General features: G+C 42.3%; 1 protein-coding gene across 1 annotated transcript in view; it reads right to left on the reverse strand.

The window, feature by feature from the left end:
- C7 (complement C7) overlaps positions 1-22093 on the reverse strand; it is a 43272-nt gene that overhangs the window by 9709 nt on the left and 11470 nt on the right. Inside the window, exons 6-15 of the mRNA XM_060236590.1 lie at positions 19905-20043; positions 17593-17727; positions 16266-16509; positions 13698-13805; positions 10152-10318; positions 8227-8455; positions 7504-7675; positions 3535-3622; positions 1726-1858; positions 872-1060 (exon numbers count right to left, since the gene is read on the reverse strand). Of these exons, the coding sequence (XP_060092573.1) occupies positions 872-1060; positions 1726-1858; positions 3535-3622; positions 7504-7675; positions 8227-8455; positions 10152-10318; positions 13698-13805; positions 16266-16509; positions 17593-17727; positions 19905-20043 (1604 nt within the window). The remainder of the gene's footprint in view (positions 1-871; positions 1061-1725; positions 1859-3534; positions 3623-7503; positions 7676-8226; positions 8456-10151; positions 10319-13697; positions 13806-16265; positions 16510-17592; positions 17728-19904; positions 20044-22093) is intronic.

The raw sequence follows: 22093 nt of genomic DNA on the forward strand, positions 1-22093 counted from the left end.
ACGTGAGACAGGATGCTGGACTAGATGGACCACTGTTCTGATCTAGAAGGACTCTTCTTATGTTCTTAGTCAGGTGCCTTGATGACCCTCACATAGAGCATAATGATCAATGTCTGGGACCTTCAGCTGAATTCAACAACCGGCAGTACTTAGAATCATAGAGTTGGAAGGGACCAAATGTATTCAACTCTTCTGGTCATGCAACTTAAGTAAGGCTTCCCATTTTCTTATGGTCTGCCATTAGATTGAAGAATGTATATATACATGCCCTTGAAAAGGGACAATGGTTTCTGAAATGGACTGAGTAATTGTCGACTATCCATAGCATAGCGTCAATTATTGAAATATAGATATTTGGGTCATTGTACAGCTTCCAATCTGTATATATGTTGTCTGAAATATTGCTTATGTGTCAGTGTCAAATATATGATGGATTTTTGATAAAATATATTAAAACACATACAAATATATTGAATGTTCATGCAACGATATTGTAGTACTGATGTTTTCTTTGTAAGCAGTATTAGTACATATAGCTGGATGCAGCACATTTCAAGGTGAGGTTGTATGTTTATTATTGCTCAGCTGCTTTGGCAGCTTTTGCAGGGAGGAGGGATTCTTGCTGCCCACAAACTGCCTTAAAAGTTTGTGGAGGCTTGCAGCTGGGCTACAGTTCACAAACCGGTCAAAATTCATCACAAACAAAGGTTTGTGAGCCAGTCCATGCCCATCCCTAGTTCTGGAACCCAACAGAATAGGCTGTGAACTTATCAAAGGAACAGCTAAGTAAAAGCATATTAAATGAATGGCTAGTACCTGCAAGAAGATCAAAGAATTTTTATTCACATCAAAGAATCATAACAGAACCTACCTCTTCTGCACTGGATGTTGTCAATGTCAGGAGACCACTTCAAGTTAGGCTGGCACAAGAGAAGACTATGCCCCTCCAGCTGCATATCATCTGGGCACGACAGTCTCACTTTCTCTCCCATTTCATACACACCTTTCTCTGGATATATTCTCATTCCTTCTTTCAATGCAGGTAATAAACAAGCGGTTTCTAAAATATAAAAAAGAGAAGCAAGCAAAAAAAGAAGCAAATTTTCTATTATTAAAGTCGTTATTTTTCACTACCTTCTGGATGGCTTAAATTTTTATGTATCAAGGGCTGGGTTTGTCCCTCACCTACCAAAGGCTATGGATAAATCATCCTAACTATGACTAGAGTAAATGGTATCAGTAGCCCTTGAGAGCTGAGATGGTAAAATCACACCGCTTTCCATAACAACCATCCATTGTTTCTGTCTTTTTGTTACACAAAGGCTCCTGGACCTTTAACAACTGAGAACCAGTGTGCTGTAGTGGTCAGAGTTGGACTAGCATCTGGGAGACATAGATACAAATCCCCACTATGTCATAGTAGCCTGATGCATGATGACAATCATACAGTCTTAGTGCCAGTCATACATTCTTTTTGCCAATCATACATATCCTTGATGTCATTCATATACTCCTAAGCTTAACCAACCTCCTAGGGTTGTTTTGAGGATAAGATGGTGGACAGGAGAATGCTATAAAGTTGCATTCCATCCCCACCCGGTAGAAAGGCAGAGTATAAATGGAAGTAAATAACATAAATGCATGGCAGACAGAAATGACAACAGGCACTTCTTCTCCTGATAAATGGTGGGTTGCACTCAGCAGCCAGTTCTATGGAAAACTTACTCTGGCAGTTCATTTGTCCAGTGATCCATTTGAAGTCTTTACCACAGGTAGCAACAGAATTTCCTACAAGAGCATATCCATTATTGCACCTGTAGATGATGCTTTTACCTGCAGGATAAGATGAATCTGCATCCTTTAAAAAAAAGAAAAGAAACTTGGGAATCAATGAATAGAAAAGACCTCCCCCACCAAAGGATAAATACCCATGCATACTATCCCAATGTCTTTTCACTGGAGTTACAAAGCAAACTTACTTCTTTCTTTAGTTTGCAAGGGTATGTTATTGACACAAGGATCTTGATTTCCTGGGTAAAGATCTTGCATTATGTTTACATGTTATATAAAATCCAGCTTTTAAAAAAAAAAAAACATGATTTTTTGATTTGGTGACCATTTTTATTAGTGGTCTTGGGTTTGTATTTTTAAAAGAGAAGGGGAGAACACCAGGTACAATTTGAACCACAAGGGCTGCGGTCACACTCACCATTAAATCCATCCCTAACCCGTCGCTATTATACCCCGCAGCTTGTTTACAACGAATTTCCTGATCAGACATCCCTCCATCCTTAGGTTCTAAGCAGCGTTGGTCCCGTTGTTGGTTGATCAGAGGTCTCAACCGGACCTCATTTTTTGAGATGGCATTCCGCACTCGCGTAAGCGCAGTACCATGGGATATTGTGCTTGGGTTTTTGTTTTGTTTTTTAAAAAAAGGTGCCAGAAAAGGTGGGCGATCTGACACCCCCCCCCCCCCAATTTAAACACCCGGCCAGGGAGGAGAAGCCCAGGAGTTCTCTTTGCTGTCTCTCCGCCTGGCGGGAAGACGGCAAAGGTGGGTCATCTCCCCCCCCCCATTTAAATGGGACAGGGTAAAAGCCGGAATGGGCTGGAACAGGCTGGAATGGGCATCAAACAACATAGACTGTCACAAAAAATGAACACCCCCACCAGGGTGTTTAAATGGGAGGGACCACGGGAACTCTCTTTGCCGTCTCTCCGCTTGGTGGGGAGAAGGCAAAGGTGGCTGAGACTTTTCCTCACATTTGAACACCCCACCTGGGTGTTTAAAGGAGGGGTGGAAAGCCCGGGAACTGCCTTTGCCATCTCCCTGCCTGGCAGGGAGACAGCAAAGGTGGGCGATCTGCCTCCCCCCCCCCCCATTTAGGAAAGGTCCCCTGTGCAAGCACCAGTCGTTTTCGACTCTGGCATGATGCTGCTTTCACAAAGTTTTCATAGCAGGCCTTTTACGGGGTGGTTTGCCATTGCCTTCCCCGGTCATTACACTTTCCCCCCCAGCAAGCTGGGTACATATTTTACCCACTTCGGAAGGCTGAGTCAACAATTGCTGGCGCAATGATATCATTTGGAGTGGGCTCTCGCAGGGAAGCAGATGTGCGCTTGCGACGAGTCGGCTACAATGGAGCGTTCAAACATAGAAAGTACGCGTGGGAGTCGTTGGAAGCATTCTTATTCCGGATTTAATGTACTATCAAAAAAGTCCTTGTCTCAGTCGTGGCAGTTCAGGACACGAACGAGCCAATGACCATTGCCAGATGCTGATGTTTGGACAACCGCATAAAATCCGACATGCAACTGGCTTTCATCCATGCCCATCTCGTCAGTTTATGTGTGTCTGACCTCGGCCAAGGAAGAGTAAAATATGGGCTTTCTTTCATGATAAGCCAAAGGTAATGTTATACAAAACTGCATTACTAAGTAAAATACTAGTAATAAACTGTTAGTATTCATGGAGTAAACCAAGTCATACATATAGGAGAGACTAAGGGGAGCATTCTTTTCCACTCCACCTACCTGAACATATCCATTTTCCAAGGGAGGAGGTGGTGGGCAGGATCTTGTACCAAATGCAGACATATCAAAGCAGTGGGGCTCTATTGAACTATACAGCAACACATTTTAAAAGACTGTGGTTAATTTTTTCCCCTCCAGCATTCAAGAGAAATTTATCACCCTTCATTCCACAATGCCCTCTTCTCGTGGAAGTCTGTTCCCCAAGGTCATAAAATTTCTATCAGATGCTTTAGGAGTAATTTAAAATTTTATAACAATGTTTATTTTACTTAACCATGTTCTTACAAGGAGCTCCCAGGAGTCTCCAAAGCAGGTTTATAACTAGGTCCAAACCTACATATCTTCATAAATGTGGCTCAATCTAATCCTTCCAGGCCTGTTGTTGGAGGGGCTTTGGGGAAAGTGGATTTAATCTCATTCTGTGCCCAGAGATGTTGTAACCAGCCTTGCAGTAGTTTGAGAAGCTAATTCAGAAATTATAAATTTTCTACAGAGAGGAAAGGGGCCATTTTGGCTGACTTCCCCCTTCTGCAGCAGACCTTTGACTCTTCTCCCATGCTGTTCCAGGGGATCCTCTGACACTCCAAAGAGTAAGGGTAGGGTTGCAAGGTCCAAATCAAGAAATATCTGGGGACTTTAGGGGTGGAGACAGGAGACTTTGGGGGTGGAGCCAGGAGCAAGGTTGTGACAAGCACGACTGAACTCCAAAGGGAGTTCTGGCCATCACAGTTAAAGGGACTGCACACCTTGTAAACACCTTCTCTCCATTAGAAATAATGAAGGATAGGGGCACCTTCCTTTGGGGCTCATAGAATTGCACCCTCTGGTCCAATCCTTCTGAAACTTGGAGGGTGTTTTGAGGAGAGGCATCAGAAACTATGCTGCAAATTTGATGCCTCTGTCTCAAAAATCAGGTCCCCCCAGAGCCCCAGATACCCGTGGATCAATTCTCCATTACATCCAATGGAAATTGTTCTCTGTAGGGAATAATGGAGTGCCCAGCAGACATTTCCCTCCCCCTCCTGCTTTCTGATGACCCTGAAGCGGGGGAAAGGCCACCAAACTGGGGGATCACCTGCCCTCACCTGGGGATTGGCAACCCTAAGTAAGGGACATTTGGGGCTGGAACAGGAGGGAAAGCTGAGTGGCCAGTGCTCCACTGATAGAAATCCTTCCATCAGTGGAGGGTTTGGGTGGGATCCAGGCCAAAGTTTATTTGTAAATGTGGAGGGAAAAATTTGAAACAAAAAGCCTGAACCCATACAGACAATGTAGTTTCACCTGGGAGGGGGGGGGGCAGTGATAACCCCTGTGCCAGATCTATGCCATGTATGGTATAATCTAGTCTAATCTAATTTTTCCTCAGTTTCTAACCCTAGAAGCAATGAATAAGCAGAATCTACAGTGGCAGCAATTTTAGGAAGTGGGGTATGGCCTCTTGTAGTCCTCTGCCATTATCTAAGTGGCTCTCTGAAAAAAACAAATGATTTAGCAGGGATATAAAGTATTATTGATATATTACTTTTTTTTGGAAAAGGAAACAGTTGGTTTTCATAAATGTATTTAGGAAATCTAAATTTTTAAATTGTAAAATATTAAAGTTACCAATATATTATTGTGCAACTTCTTTTGTAAACTCCGTTTGAATGCTGGTTTATTGAAGCATAAGTTTATCTCACACTCTGTTTGTTTGTAATAATAATAAAAAGCTAAAGGTAGTCCCCTGTGCAAGCACCTGTCATTTCCGACCCTGGGGTGACATCGCATCACAACGTTTTCATGGAAGACTTTTTAAAACTTGAACTGAAATATCCTATATTTGTTAGAGTTCTAAATTCAATAAAAATTAAATGGGGGGGGGGGGAGGAAACAAAGTACTGTGCTAAGTTTCTAAAATGAGATGCAGCGCCTAGAAGTCCTGTATTGCCTGACTTGGAAACCGTCCTCCTCCATCTTAGAGCTGTAATTCCTGCTGCAGTTCATCGAACAATAAACAGAGAGATACTCTGAGCATACTAAATTCTTTTCTAGCCATAAATCAAAGGCCCTCTCCAGTGTGGTCAAATACTTTCATCCATGCCCTGGAGTTTTCCAGCTTCCCCTCTTCATGTTTAGTATCTTGCAATGCTTTGGAGACTTCAGGATAGCTTTGAAGAAGACCCCCTATGTAGACATTTGGGATCACACCAGCCATTATCATATTTTAGGATATGAATCTTGGTACTGATGGGCTCCAGAGCCAAGATATTGTAAACCCAAACCCAAATTAAGAATCTGATGCCTTTATGGGTGCTCCATCACACTTTGCATATAAGGAGATGGAAGCAGGGCTGGGCCATATCACTTACTGTAACCCACCCTGGCAGAAAGTAGGGTCTTATGACCTGAGATCCACAAACAGTGTATCAGTTACATGATCAATACAGGCCAGCCATTATATAGTTTACGAGCACATCAGTATATTGATATGATTCTGCTTCAGGTATTTCCCCCCTCACTTCTCATTCGTTCAATGAGAAGTGAGGGGAAAAATAGAAAAATACCTGAAGCAGAATCAGAGTTTGTGAACATTTCTGTGCGATTATTGCCCATAATTATACTTGTTATTATCCTTATAAAAATCCTTATAAAGGCAGCACAGAACAAAAATCAAACAGCCGTACTCATCCAAATGAACCGTATATTCTATACCAAGGGGTGCCTTATCAGTGCAGTCCTACAAGAGTTACGCCCTTCTAGTACCATTGACTTCAGGTGACTAAGAAGGGTGCAACTCTGTTTAGGTTACACTGTAAGTTAACCAACATTACAATATAAATTGCAGAGAAAAAAGGTGTGTGAGAGGGAGGCTGGGTACAGATGGGCAGCTTGGGGTGGCAGGCTCCTGACTCAGAAACAAAGCTGGCACAATTCAAGGTGCCCCAGGGCAGTCGGATAGCGCACACCACACTGCTGGAAGAGGGACGGGCTGTGTGTGCTTTGGAGGAGGGGTCAGACTACTCAAGTGCATGGGGGGCACTTCCCTGGTACTCCCTGGCCATTTAGACAGCCAGGAAAGGCGACAGGAGAGCACTTCAGAGACGTGAGTTTTATCCCGGTGGAAGCTGGGTTCAGGTAGCTGGCTCAAGGTTGACTCAGCCTTCCATCCTTCCAAGGTTGGTAAAATGAGTACCCAGCTTGCTGCGGGGGAAGTGTAGGTGACTGGGGAAGGCAATGGCAAACCGCCCTGTAAAAAAAGTCTGCTGTAAGAATGTCATGATATGACGTCACCCCAGAATTGGAAATGACTGGTGCTTGCACAGGGGACTACCTTTACCTTTTTTAAAAAAAGCTTTCTAAGGCAGCAGAGAGGCACTAGAGGACAACATAAGGGTGGAAGTGAGGCAGCACCCAGATGTGTGTGTTTGAATGCACAATTAAAATCTGGCTGTGAGGAGTTCCTGTGTTGGCCCAAATAGGCCATCTGTATTCAGCCAGGTAGATCCAAAATGTGGTTTGAAACATTTGTAGGGGTTTTCCTGTGCTGCAATATTTTTATTCACGGCATTGTGAAAATGTCTCAGTTTTAATTAAATGAAATTAATATGCAGGTCTGGGAAGAATGTTAGTAAAATCCAATTGCTTGAGACATTTCCAAACAAATATTTAGCTCAGTGTTCATTTTGGTCTTTGAAGTTATATCAAAGGAAAGCCTTGTTAAAAGTTTTGATTACAATTTAGTAACATTGACCTAACATACGAAACTGCCTTATACCAAACGTCCATCAAAGTCGGTATTATCTGCTCAGACTGGCAGTGGGTCTCTGGGATCTCAAGTAGAGATCCCTTACATCACCTGCTGTATGGTCCTTTGAATTGGAAATACCAGGGATTGAACCTGTGACCTTCAGAATGCCAAGCAGATGCTCTACCACTGAGCCACAGCCCTTCCCCTGTAATTCTATATTTTCTTTTGGCACAACGTATTACCGAAAATGCTGCAACTTCTCATCCTCACACTGACGGATTTCGGTTGCTTCTCCAATGCAAGACCTTCCACCACCACTGGGATATGGATTGTTACAGCTTCTGCTTCTCAATTTCCTCCCTCCTGCACAAGAGCTCCAAGAAGACCAGCAGCTCCAGCCACCATCAATGACACCTACATGATGCCAAGGAAGGACAGGAATCATCTTACAGCAGGTCTGGCAGTGTGTTTATTTAACAGTCTTTGAAAACTGACACCTCTTGCTCTGAATTACTGCATCAAAGCAGGTGCAGGGGAAAACTCACATAGGCAGATGAGAGAACTGGGCTATCAACATGGGACACAGATTCAGATGGGCAGCCTTGCTGGTCTGAAGCACAGAACTGGTCTTAAAGGTGTCACTAGACTCAAACACGGGATGTAGATTCTTTAGCCATTTTTGTCTCTGAGAGTGGGAAGAACTGAACCAAGACCAGCAGATAGACAACTGAGTATCATAGCCTGGTCAACAGCATCTGAAGCGTAACCAGTCCCTCTCTCTCTCTCTCCCGCTCTGTGTGACTAGTGCATAAACTGCTTTACTCCAACGACTTCAATGTATCAATATGTGGGAAAAGGAACCGGGTCTTGTGAAAACATACAAATGTTTGCAGCTGTTCAAGGCTGGGGTGCGAGAATAACACATTGAGCAGTCTGTTTTTAAAGCCTTAAGAGACATGTCTTACCTGGCTGGTCATGGACAAGAGTTCCCAGTTCGCAAGCGACTCCAAAAGTATCTGGCTTGCAAAGACACAGGCACTGAGTTCCTACAATGACCGGCTGGCCACCATTCTGACATGGGCGGCATCTGCAGGGATCATTTTCAGACATGTATTCTTCAATGGCTTGTTTCAGGAAGTGTCTTTTGACTGAGGCACAAGGGACTTCCTTTACCAACTCATACAATGGCTTGATCTGTATGTAATAAATACATTCGGCATAAATACTTCAGACTGGAACATTATCTACTTGTTAGCCTTAAAAGCTCAGAACTGCTTATGGGTTAAGGCACAATCTGGTGAAAAGTTAAATCCTTTTAAATCCCCTTGATGTCAAACCCCTGGTACCAAACCCCAGTTTGAAAAACATTACAGTAAATTTGGTTTGGAAAATAGTGACTATGACTGTACATTCGACTGATGTATAAGGGGTGTTTGGCTTTAGCTAAACGAAAACCATTTTCTGAAGAATGCTGGTGTGAGGTGTGTGGACAGACAGCTATTCCGCATAAAAGAGCATTACTTTTATTTATTCTTTTATTTATTTCCTTCATTTATACCTCCCCTTTCTCCCCTGTGGCTTACAACATTCTCTCCTTCTCTAACTCTGTTAGAGGGTAGCCATGTTGCTCTGAAGCAATAGAGCAAAGTTTGAGTCCAGTGGCACCTTTAAGACCAACACAAGAAAACTTATACCCAGAATTAAACTTTGGTGGTCTTAAAGCTGCACTGGACTCAAACCTTGTCCTTGTGAAGTAGGTTAGCCTGCGAGTCTATGACTGGCTCAAGGTCACCCAGCAAGCTTCTTTGGCAGAGTTGGGATTTGAAGTTTGAACCCGGGCCTCCTAGCTTCTAACTCAACATTCTAACCACTATCTCACAGTGGGACTTAAAGCCATGTGGGCCACCAATTCAAATTGGAAGGAAGGCAGGATTTAGAAACCATGGACTGAGGGGAATCTCTACAGCGAATTATAATGTTATTTTGTGAAGATTTAATTTAACAGAATCTAGAAATGAGGAATGCAGTCCTAAGTCTTGAGATTTCCTCGTGTACTGCCTTAGATCTGAGTTTCTCATATTCTGTAGAGTAACCAGACCTTTACCATCTATATTGAGATGCCAGGCCAGTGGCCAGCACAGGTAGGAGTTTTAAGGGTGTGGCCTGGGGGAGGAAATGATGTTGCATGTTGCATGATGTCACATCCAGGCAAAAAACCATAAGTAGCAGGGGATTTTTAGGGACAGCCAGAACATCCCCTGATACACTAATGTCACATCTTGGTTCTTCACCCTGATGTGACTCACAACTTGTGAGACACCATTTTTATCCCCAGACCTTTCTCCTGCAGGTCTTGGGACCATGGGCAGGCCAACTAGCAGGAGCCATCTACCAAAAGTGGGCACCTGGCAACCCTACATCAACAGCATTTTTAGAGAATCCCAACATTAGCTAAACTTGCTGGGGAAAGTAAAGAAAATGAAATAGAACCAAATGAATCTTTGGAATGGAGCCCAATCAGCCTTTGAATCAAGGGAGTCACTTAAGGCTGCAATCACACATGCTAAATAATGCAGTTTCAATCCACTTTCAATGCACCATTGAACTAGATTTTGCCAGTTCACACAGAAAAATCCAGTTAGAAAGTGTATTGAAAGTGGATTGAAACTGCATTATTTAGCATATGTGATCCAAGTGGTAAAGGCTGTGAAAGAAAGTGGCTGTAACAGCATCAAGATGTCAAACTGAAGCATGCAGGCACATAAGCCCACCTTTCCCCCACCCCAAAGCACACTTAAAAGCTCTTCAACTTTCCCTTAGAACATCCAATTTCTCCTTTTTACAGTTCAAACGAAGCCAGCTTAATCATAGAAATAACACATCATCTCACTTTTTTCTTGATGATTCTTGGATAAGAGGGCACTGTTCCAGCCCATGCGGAATACCGTTCAGAGTTTCCAGCAGGTTCCTCAAGGTCCAAGGTGTTTAGTTCAGCTATAGATGCTGGACTTCCTCCCTCTACAATGAAATCCACTGTAATCATCTTGTTGCTCTGACCTTGGAAGAGCATGTGAAGTAAAGCACAGAAAAATAAAGCATGTTACATCGTTCGATAAAGATGACAGAGCTTGTGCAAACAGTCCAACTGGGACAGGCTACACCCATCAAGGGTCTGGATTTGGCCTGAGCATAGATCCAGTGAATGGTTCCTATAAAAAAATGTATGGTAGCAATTGGCAAATGCCAGTGTCCTCCTCCAAAATACAAGTCACTTTAGCAGCAGGAAGACTGCTTAGACTCAAGAAGCTTCCCAGGCTTGTGGAATGAAGTAGTAGGATCTAGGAATGTGTTTATCACTGCAACACCAATACCCAACTTCAGTTTGCAGAGAGAATAAAAGTGTGAGGGCAGCTTCATTTCATATTGTGTTGCTTTTCTGAGTATAACTCATAAGTACATAACAGAAGCCTTGCTGGATCAGACCAATGGCCCATCCAGTACAACACTCTGTTATCACACAGTGCCCAAAACCCAGGTGCCATCAGGAGGTTCAACAGTGGGGCCAGAAGCCATTCCACTGTTGCCCGCCCCCCCCCCACAAGTACCAAGAATACAGAGCATCACTGCCTTAGACATAATATTCCACCTATATGCTGTGGCTAACAGCCAGTGATATACCTCTGCTCCATATGTTTAACCAATCACCTCGAAGCTATCTGTACTTGTAGCTGTCACCACTTCCTACAGCAATGAATTCCACGTGTTAATTACTGTTTGGGAGAAGGAATACTTCCATTTACCTGTTCAAAGCTATTGCTCATTAATTTCCTTGAGTGCCCATGAGTTCTTTGTATTGTGAGAAAAGTACTTCTTTCTCTGCTTTCTCTATCCCATGCATAATGTTGTAAATCTCTGTCATGTCACCCCTCAATCATCATTTCTTCAAGCTAAAAAGTTCCGATGTCTTTAACCTTTCCTCATAGGGAATACCTTCCCTATTTATTTATTTATAAATCAATATATATATATATATATAAAAATAAATAAATAGGGAAGGTATTCCATCCCCTTAATCATTTTAGTTGACCTTTTCCAATTCTATAATATCTTTTTGGAGGCACAGTGATTCTATGAATTAAAGACATCCAAAACATCTTATGGTTAACAGCCTTGCCCAGGTCTTGCAAATGGAGGGCCATGGCTTCTATGATCCCCTTTCGTGTTGGGTCTTCCTTTTCTCCTACTACTGCCAACCTTTTTAGCATTATTGTCTTTTCCAGCTGAACTTGTCTTTTCATTATGTGATTGACTTACAATAGCCTCAATATAGCCATTCTAGCTTCTGGGATGAATTTAGGGTTGTTTTGACCTAGATGTCTTTTTGGGCCATCCATAGCATCCTTAAAACTCTACTCTAGCATCACAACATTTCAAATGAATCAGTTTTCTTCGACTTTCTTCGTTGCCCAGCTTTCACATCCATACTTACTAATGGTATGATATGAATTATCTTAATCTTGGTCTCAAGCATCATTTCCTTACACTTAAGGATATTTTCTAGTACCTTTATGGCTGCCCTTATCAGTTTCCATCTCTTTTTGATTTCTTGCTTTCAATCTCCCAGAAGTCACTTCAATACTGTTGAATCTTTCTGGTTAATAGAATATAATTAATAGAATATGGTTAATAGAAGCTCCAGCTCCAGGATGCGTTTTCTATGAAGGAAATGCTTATACCCAGAAACTCTTATTGGTCTCTAAGCGGCTTCTGGACTTGACTCTAACCATTTTGCAAGAAATACTCTTCAAGATGTAAGAAGAAGAATAACAACAATGGGGAGCGACGGTGGCTCAGTGGTAGAGCATCTGCTTGGGAAGCAGAAAGTCCCAGGTTCAATCCCTGGCATCTCCAAAAAAAGGGTCCAGGCAAATTGGTGTGGAAAACCTTAGCTTGAGACCCTGGAGAGCTGCTGCCAGTCTGAGAAGACAATACTGACTTTGATGGACCAAGGGTCTGATTCAGTATAAGGCAGCTTCATATGTTTTTATACCCCAGTTTTCTCTTCTTTAAGGAGTCAAGTAGCTTACAATTGCCTTTTCTTCCTCTCCCCCCAACAGACATCCTCTGAGGTAGGTAGGACTGAGAGAGCTCTGAGAGAACTGTGACTGGCCCAAGGTAATCCAACTGGCTGTATTTAGAGGAGTGGGAATCAAACCCAGCTCTCCAGATTACAGTCCGCCCCTCTTAACCACTACATCACACTAGCTCAAGTTACTTTCTGTAGTGCCTCAAAACATCTCCCAAAGCCACTGCTCTCTTCTATGCATATAGGCATATTGTAGTGCTGCCAGTCAGCTAGAGAATCCAATTATAACTGGAAACGAAGAAGGGAAGGGCATGTTACTCCTGTTCTTCTATATCTATGAAGAAGAATTGCAGATTTATACCCCGCCCTTCTCTCTGAATCAGAGACTCAGAGTGGTTTACAATCTCCTATATCTTCTCCCCCCACAACAGACACCCTGTGGGGTGGGTGGGGCTGAGAGGGCTCTCACAGCAGCTGCCCTTTCAAGGACAACTTCTGCCAGAGCTATGGCTGACCCAAGGCCATTTCAGCAGGTACAAGTGGAGGAGTGGGGAATCAAACCCGGTTCTCCCAGATAAGAGTCCACGCACTTAACCACTGCACCAAACTGGCTCTCATGATTGCAACTTGTCCTTGTAGTTCTGATAAACAGGGCTGCCAACCTCCAGGTGGTAGCTGGAGATCTACAGGGATTACAACTGATCTTACTTGAAGAAAATGGCTGCTTTGGAAGGAGGATTCTACTTAGGTCCCTCCCCTACCCAAACCCCACCCTCTCCAGGCTTCATTCCAAGATCTCCAGGTATTTTCCCACCCAGATCACATGGCAAAAAAGGTTGGGGGGGGGAATAAAAAGCAGCACTGTTGGAACACTGTAGAAATTTTAAACAGCATAAGATAGCAATTCAAAAGTGCAAAGAAGAAACAGAAGAAAACCGTGCTTTGCTATCTGGATGCAAGTGGCTTTGTACAAAAAGATAACTAAAATCTGTTAGCAGCCAGTTGCTAAAATGGTTCTGTCTGAAATGACATTAAAAATCCATTAGGAACCGGATTACAAAGGCTGTTCAAAAAGGGCCTATGGCATTATACCCCCATTGAAGTCCCTCCCTTCCACAAATCCCGCATCCCTCAGGCTCCGCCCTCACAATCTCTAGGTATTTTTCAGCATGGAGCTGGCGACCCTACTGATAAATTATGTAGCGCGCCTGTCAAATTTCCCCTTTCTGATTAACAATTGAACAGGAGCCCAATTTTTGTAAGAGGATCTTCTTACTTTAGTGCAATACCCATTTCATTGACATGATTGACGTAGCTGCTATTAATTAGCAGAAATAAGGGGTCATTTACCTAAGAATCGCTCTAACAGAGAATTCACATTTTTGCATTTGTTGAATTCTTCCCCGAATTTAAAGTAGCCTGATGAAGTGCATTCATACATGTCCTTCTTGCTCAGACCTAGTAGGAAAGAGATCCATTAATTTTGACAATGCGATGAAGGCTCACTGCTCCACTGTCAGGGTTCCCTGAGAACATCGTGCTAAAGGAGACCCCAAGTGTTTCCTCAGACAGCCTGTTTGATGCTGCTCTTTCAGCAGGATGAGTGCATATTCTATATACAAATGCAATTTTGTACAGCAGTTTAGTTGTACAGAAGTGATGGTATTGCTTTGTTCTGGTTAGACTTTGTTCTGGTTAGACCTCACCTAGAGTACTGTATTCAGTTCTAGGCACCGCAATTTAAGAAGGATATAGACAACTGTTGTTTTATACTGTCTTTAGACTGTAGTTATCTGCCCTGAGCCCATTTTTTGGGGGAAAGGGCAGATTATAAATTGCCTAAATAAAGAAAGAAATAAAAACAAGTTGGAATGTTTCCAGATGAGGGCAATGAAGATGGTGAGGGGTATGGAGACCAAGTCCTATCAGGAAAGGTTGAGGAGTGGGTATGTTTAGCTTAGAGAGAAGATGACTGAGATATGATTGCCATCTTCAAGTACCTGAAGGGCTGTCATATTGAGGATGGTGCAGAATTGTTTTCTGTTGCCTCAGAAGGTAGGACCAGAACCAATGGGTTGAAATTAAATCAAAAGAGTTTCCGGTTCAACATTAGGAAGAACTTCCTGACAGTTAGAGTGGTTCCTCAGTGGAAGAGGCTTCCTCGGGAGGAGGTGGTTTCTCCTTCCTCAGAGGTTTTTAAACAGAGGCTAGATGGCCATCTGGCTGCAATGCTGATTTTGTGAATTAGGCAGATCATGAGAAGGAGGGCAGGAAGGGTTGCATCAGTGCTTAGTTCTCATGGCCCTTTCTTACATGCCCAGGGAAATGCTGATTGCCACAGTTTGGCAAGGGATCCTGGAGGTTTTTGCCATCTTTTGGGCATGGAGCAGGGGTCACTGGGGATGTATGTGTGCGGGGAAAGGTTTTTGTGAAGTTCCTGCATTGTGAAGGGGGTTGGATTAGATGACCATGGAGATCCTTTCCAACTCTAGAATTCTAATGCCTGGGGTTTCTGGTAGATACAGCCCAGCAGGAACTCATTTGCATAGTAGGCCACACACCCCTGACACCAAGCTAGCTAAAAAAAAGCCCTGCTGGATAGCTATAACATAGCAGGGCCACAGCACTTCTATTTGAAATCACTCATGTACAACACAGACATTTCTACCTAAATGATTAAACTAGTTTTAACCTAAAGTTTGTTGCTGTGTGTAGGAGAGCTATATCTGAATTAGGAACTCTGCTGTGGTTCAGGAGGACTTAATACACATTGGGATGAGGAGGACAATCTAACAGGAATGCAGTTTCCACTGATTCCACAACTTACTTAAACTGTTAAGAAGAAGATATTGAAGAAGATATTGGATTTCTATCCCGCCCTCCACTCCGAAGAGTCTCAGAGTGGCTCACAATCTCCTTTACCTTCCTCCCCCACAACAAACACCCTGTGAGGTGGGTGGGGCTGGAGAGGACTCTTACAGCAGCTGCCCTTTCAAGGACAACCTCTGCCAGAGCTATGGCTGACCCAAGGCCATGCTAGCAGGTGCAAGTGGAGGAGTGGGGAATCAAACCCGGTTCTCCCAGATAAGAGTCCGCACACTTAACCACTACACCAAACTGGCTCTCCATACTCCATAATATCTCATACTGCTCCTGAGCTGGCTATCAATAAGCAAATATCAAAAGCAAAGATAACACAAATAACATACATTCAGCTGGGTAGCTGTGTTGGTCTGAAGAATATATATATGTGTGTGTGTGTGTATGTATATATATATATATATATATATATATATATATATATATATATATATATATATATATATATATATATATATATATATATATATATATATATATATATATATATATATTTCTAGCCTGCCTTTAAAAGATAAAAGTCAAGTACATGAGAGTTACAAGAAGAATATGGGCTTTTGCCTGGCGCTTAAAGTTTAAATCTTAACAGACAGGCAATCTTGAATTTAAAGATAGATAGACAGACAGACACATATTCATTTATATCCTGCTTTTCTGACCAAAGTATCTTACATCACTCTCCTCTTCTCTATTTTATCCTCACAACAACCTTGTGAGGTACGTAAACCTGAGAGTGTGTGACTAGGCCAAGGTCACCCAGCAAACTTTTGTGGCAGAGTGGGGATTCGAACCTGTGCCTCCCAGATCCTAATCTGACACTCTCACCACTATACCATGTTGAGTCTCACACCCTACTTGCTCTGGAAGTAAGAGGTATTTCCAATAGGACTGTACTCTTTGCACACCTGAATATGTTTCTCCTAGCATTTCAAAAAGAATGGAATATTTTGGGCTTGCTTCATTTTTAGATATAACAATAGAAGGCATTTTGATTACTCGTGAGCTTTACTATTTTGAATGATTACCCCAGCACATTACCTTCTGTTCTCATGGTATCTGCACCCAAATGAAGCAGAGCTTTATATCGCCCTCCTAAAGATCCAGAGTGAAAGAAATGTGTTCCAAAACGGTCAATTAATTTTCGGTATGCATTGTACTCATAGAATGCTGGAAGGTTAGCAAGCTCTTTCCAGAAGGGCTCGGCGAGAGTTAGAGATTCTGGCCGATTATTGATGAACTGGGCAACCTCCACACTGTTTTCTATCACCAAAAGGCTCTCGATCTAGGAAGAGCAGAAAAATAAACAAATCAGGACACTGTTTTCATTGTGGCAGAAAAGCATTGATAAGTGGGGCTCCATAGCTGGTGTCTTCTTGTTGAAGAACAGATTGATGACTGTATTGGTTCTAGCAGGGCTTTTTTTGTAGCAGAAACTCCTTTGCATATTAGGTCACACACCCCTGATGTAGCCAATCCTGTAATAAGAGCCCTGTAAGCTCTTGGAAGATTGGCTACATCAGGGGTGTGTGGCTTAATATGCAAAGGAGTTTCTGCTACAAAAAAGCCCTGGTTTTCAGTGGTCAAACATACTCTTTTGATTTGAGTCCAGTAGCACCTTAATGACAAGCAAGTTTTTTGGGATATGAGCTTTTGAGAGTAAAAATCCCTATCTGACAAAGGGACCTTTGACTCTGGAACACTCATACCCCTGGGAGGGGGAAACCATTGTCTAGTCTTGCACAGTTGTTAGGAGTAACATGGGGTTACCAAGTCTGAGTTGGGAAATTTGTGGTGATTTGGTGATGGAGCCTATGAAGGGTATTGGGAGGGACCACCACAGGCTACAATGACATAGTGTGCACCTTCCAACGCAGCCATTTTCTCCAGGGGAACTGAGCTCTGTAGTCTGGAGATGCAAAGGTAACGCCAAAAGATCTCCATGTCCCACCTGGAGGTTGGCAACCCTAGCAAGAGAGGGGAATTGGAGAGTGACATAGTCAGATTTTGCAAAACTAGCCTGATGTTGCTGTAAATGCAATACTGCTGCCAATGTGTTTGCTTCTGCACCCCACCATTAACCTCTTCGTTTGGGCATGAAAAGATTGTTCCCAAGCATGTTTCTGAATGTGGCATTGACGTGGCAGTCCCAAACCTCTAACCACTTGGAGAAGATAGATTCAAGTGGGCAGCCGTGTTGGTTTGAGTCCAGTGACACCTTTAAGACCAACAAAGTTTAATCCTTGGTATACACTGAAGTGTGCATGCACACTTCTTCAGATTAAATTAAATATTGTTGGTCTTAAAGGTGTCACTGGACTCAAACTTTGTTCCCCTGGAGAAAGAAAGAGAAAGGTGAAGTATTTACCTCAGACTCGTTTTCAGAATGCATGTCAGAGTTAAAGTAATAGCTAGAGCTTCCAGTTCCATGGTTTGCTAAGTGCTTCATATAAGACCAGCGACTGTCATAAAACTTAGTGCTGAAATCATTCTGAACTTGCACCTATAGAAAAAACAAACAAAAACACATTTATAGACTGTATTCTATTTTTTTCCAGAGAGAAAATATCCACTAGCTTGGTTTGCACTACTTTTTAGCATAGCTATGGAGACATGTTTAGAGAGTATGTGTGTGCTTAAAGTGTCAATTTATGGTGCCCCTCAGGGTTTTCAAAACAAGAGATGTTCAGAGGTGGTTTGCCATTGTCTGCTTCTGTGTTGTGACCCTGGATTTCCTTGGTGGTCTCCCATCCAACTGCTAACAGGGCTAACTTTCAAGATCTGTTGAGGCTGGGCTACCCAGATCTTAAAGCGTATACCAGGATTAAAAACAAACGATGTGATCTATGTAGTATTACCTAAGTGATGCTAATCTAACAGAAACACTATTCTAACAGAAACAGTATTCACAGCACTTCCCTCCCCTTTTCACTTATCACTGGCAAAATCCCATTCCAATACTTTCAGTCAGACATACGGACCAGTTTATATACCAAACACATTCAAGTGGAGGAAGCTTTTCCCAGTCTGTAATTGTTCAGGCTGCAAGTGGACTATCACGTTTCATCCTTTCCCCCCCATTTAGAAATATCTTGGCACATACATAACTAGCATGTCATAGAAAAAGAGTTTCCTGCAGCCTTCTTTCTAACACACTATGTTTTATGCTCAGGGGGAATTCTGTGATGGAAGGCACATTCAGATGTAAGTAGGAACACTTGAAAAAGCTCCCTGAAAGGAATTTTACTCCAGAATATTGCCATTTGGATCCTAGTTGCCCATGTTGAGGAATAAAATGGCATTCATATTCCTTTTTGCCCATTTCTCACTGGTGCATTCCATATTTTGTGGGAAGAGTATGGGATATGCACTAGCATTATGGAAATACTACAGAAGTGCAAATTGCAACACAAGTATATATCCAAATGTGCACCAGGTGTGTACATCTATACAAACTAAATTCACAGACATTCATAGAAGTGGATGTGGAACAGAAAATGGATGAAACAAGTATGGAATGGAAGTCCATGGAATGGATGAAATGGCATCCAATCAACTCCAGTTTCACCACCTAGTCCTGTACACAGAACCTTTGAAGGGGCAAGCCAACTTTTGTACAGCAGGAGTAAGAATGAGAGTGCTAACTTGGCTCTATGCGTGGCCAAGTATATTAGCCCTATCTCCATTTATGCATGCATCATGAGAAAGTGCCCTCTCTATATCAATCAATCTGACAGTGTAAATGTCACCCACTGCTTTGTTGTAGAATCCCAGGGAAACAGTCCCTGCCCTGAGTATATTATCTAAGCAGGAAGAATAACATTTGCTCAAGCCAAAAGGGGCATCACCTGCATATAAAAGAGAACACCTTAATTACTCTCAGTTGGGAGGGGGGAATCTTACTCTTATTCCAGAAACATTGGGGGAATCATGTTAGGATTGGTTTAGGTTGACACCAGACAAATCAGGTTGAAGACTTGCACATGTATACACATCGGTGCACCTCAACAAGTCAACCAGGATGGCCCATTTCCAGAATCGGGAAGAGAGGGGCCAAGAATCTTGCACTGCACCGACCTAACACTGCTGTAACCCATATGTTTCCAAATATGTGGGTGTATGTAGAAAGCTAGATTTGTTATTTTATAGCACCAACTTACTTTTCTTGCTTTTCTATCTCTTTAAATAAAACGTTGCTTTTACTGGCATGTTCTACTGTGTGTGCAACGGTGCAAACCCAGACTCAGTATGTTATCAAAGAGGGGATTTATCCCAGGGTTCCAGAGAAGGAACAGGGGGAATCAAATCACCTCAAACAAGGCCTGAGGGGGTCAGGAGAACCCCAGGTCTTGTCATAGCATGCTTGCCCAAATGTGGGGCACAGCACCTATATGTATACAAGCTGTATGATGTGTATGCATTGTGTTCATGTCTGGGCAAGTTTGTGTAGATGTTGTGGGACCAGGATGCTGAATCCCTCCCCCCACATGTTGTCTTGTTCTTACTTGTACCATATTTCTGATAAATGCAAACACTAGCAGCTTTTGTTGGATCACGGTTATGCTCTATAACCCATCCGAAACCCTTAGGATAAAGCTGTAATGCAATTACATTAATAGTTTTTTAAAAAGAATCCTGAAGGTAATTTTATACCTTAAAAAAGCTTTTTAAAAAGCATACCTGGAATGTGTAAGAAAGGAAATTGTCACTCTGGCGATAATATTCTCTCTGGTCAGCACTAAATACCTTTCTGCACTGGCCACCAAAACTTTTCATATGGATTACACTTTCTTTGGTCTCACCTGTAAGGGCATCAAAGCTGCAACAAAGGAAATGAGAAAAGATACCACACAGTTATCACATAGGCTGTAAAGCTCAAGGGAGTTAGAAATACCAATTGCAACTGTAGACTGTGCTTCACTGTTCTTCTGAACTAACAATAGAGCCTTCTTCCAATGCCACAAGACTTCTTCTGGATGAACAGTTTAGCAGCTCTACTGGTGGAAGAACTTCTGTTGAAGGAAGGCTCCTTCCACCAGAGGAAGGCTCTTCACCTAGCACAGGGGTAGGGAACGTTGGCTCTCCAGATGTTTTTTCCTACAACTCCCATCAGTCCCAGCCATTGGCCATGCTGGCTGGGGCTGATGGGAGTTGTAGGCAAAAAACATCAGGATAGCCAATGTTCCCTAGCCCTGAATTAGCAGAAGAGAGTGGCAGTATATGGGGTGTGCATTAAAAAAATCATTTTTTCCCCATTTCAGGTCTATTGAACCCCCAAAAATCAGTACTCTCAAATATTCCTGTATCCCAATATTAGTATTGTATTGGGATTCAGGTAAATATTCAGGAAACCTGAATTTATTTGGCTCTATTATACATATGAAGACTGTTCCATAAGGTATAATGTTCAGAAGGCATGTAAACTTTATATGCCTTCTAATTCACTTGAAGAATTGTGCTGCTGTACTGGCACAACTCAGTTTAAATGCCTTCTGAACTCTAAGCACTTGCTGACTTGTGCCACAGCAGTGACAAGAGTCGTCAAGTTCAGAAGCCATGTCCGAATAAAAGCCAAATAATATTGGTTTTTATTTGGGTGCAGCTGTTTCAGGTGTGTACATGCAGATCCTCTAATCTGATTCAGTTGAATAAATACCTGAAAAAATACTGATAAGGTGCTTTTTGGTATTTATTTAGCTTGGTATATAGTGAGTGTATGCCACTATTAAATTTGAAAAAAAAAATGAACGAAATTAAACACAGAACTGAGTGTAGTTTCAGAGGGTAGTTGTATTTGTCTGCAGTAGAACAGTTGGATCCAAGTCCAGTAGCACTTTGGAGACCAGGAAGATTTTCAGATAATGAGTTTTGGAGAGTCAGATCTCCCTTTGCCAAATACCTGGCCCAAGAATCTAACAAAGGGAACTTTGATTCTCAGAAGCTCACACTCTGAAAATCTTATTGATCTCCCAGGAGCTATTGGACTTGAATCTAGCAGAACAAAGTATAATTATTTAATAATTAAATAGTAATAATAAATAAATAAAAAAATTAAATTCTTGATTGGTAGAATCACATTGCAGTTCCCCAACGCAATAAGTTACCTTAAAGAATAACAAAACTCTCCCCTATATTGTGTTGACAGCAGAGAGCAAGTACCTGCTAATTCTAATGCATTTTCATCTCTATGGAAACTACCCAAGCTATATTTCATTTTGACCTAAAATTAATGCAAGATAACGAACAATCATGGCCAATCTACTCTGATAGGTTTTCTCTTTGTTCATTCTGAATTGAGGTCAGCCACAAGGTAGATGAAAAACTCTATAATTTGTTTGCTTTTAACTAATCATCTAGCCTTTGTACTGTGGCCTTTGTAAATACACCAAGAGGCATCATAGGATTTCATGGCCAGCCCTAAGAGTCAGTCTGCTGAGGTACTGTACTCAAATCTAGCTGTTCTACTGCAGACCAACACAGCCGCCCTCTGAAATTATCTGCTGAAATAATTTTAGATCAGATATGGAGAGCCAAGCAGTGTAAAGGGAACAACTTGCTCACACACAAGCATAATATCACAACCTGCAAAGAACAGGGAACTCACCCTGGGGACTGAGACTAGAGACCTTGGTGAGCTGCTGCCAGTCTGAGTAGACAATAATGACCTTGATGGACCAATGGGCAGATTCAGTATAAGGCAGCTTCATATGTTGACATCAGTCTAGCAATCAGAAACAGACCTACTATCTGCACCACCTACTATCTCCACCACCAAGGGAGCTGACATGCCTTGCAGAGATGCAGGGAAGAAGATGCTGCTGCAGTTGCTGCTTATTACTTCTGCAGCCATCATTTGATATGAGGAGCCT

The sequence above is a fragment of the Heteronotia binoei genome, chromosome 4 (assembly GCF_032191835.1).
Source record: "Heteronotia binoei isolate CCM8104 ecotype False Entrance Well chromosome 4, APGP_CSIRO_Hbin_v1, whole genome shotgun sequence".
Taxonomy (NCBI): Eukaryota; Metazoa; Chordata; class Lepidosauria; order Squamata; family Gekkonidae; genus Heteronotia; species Heteronotia binoei.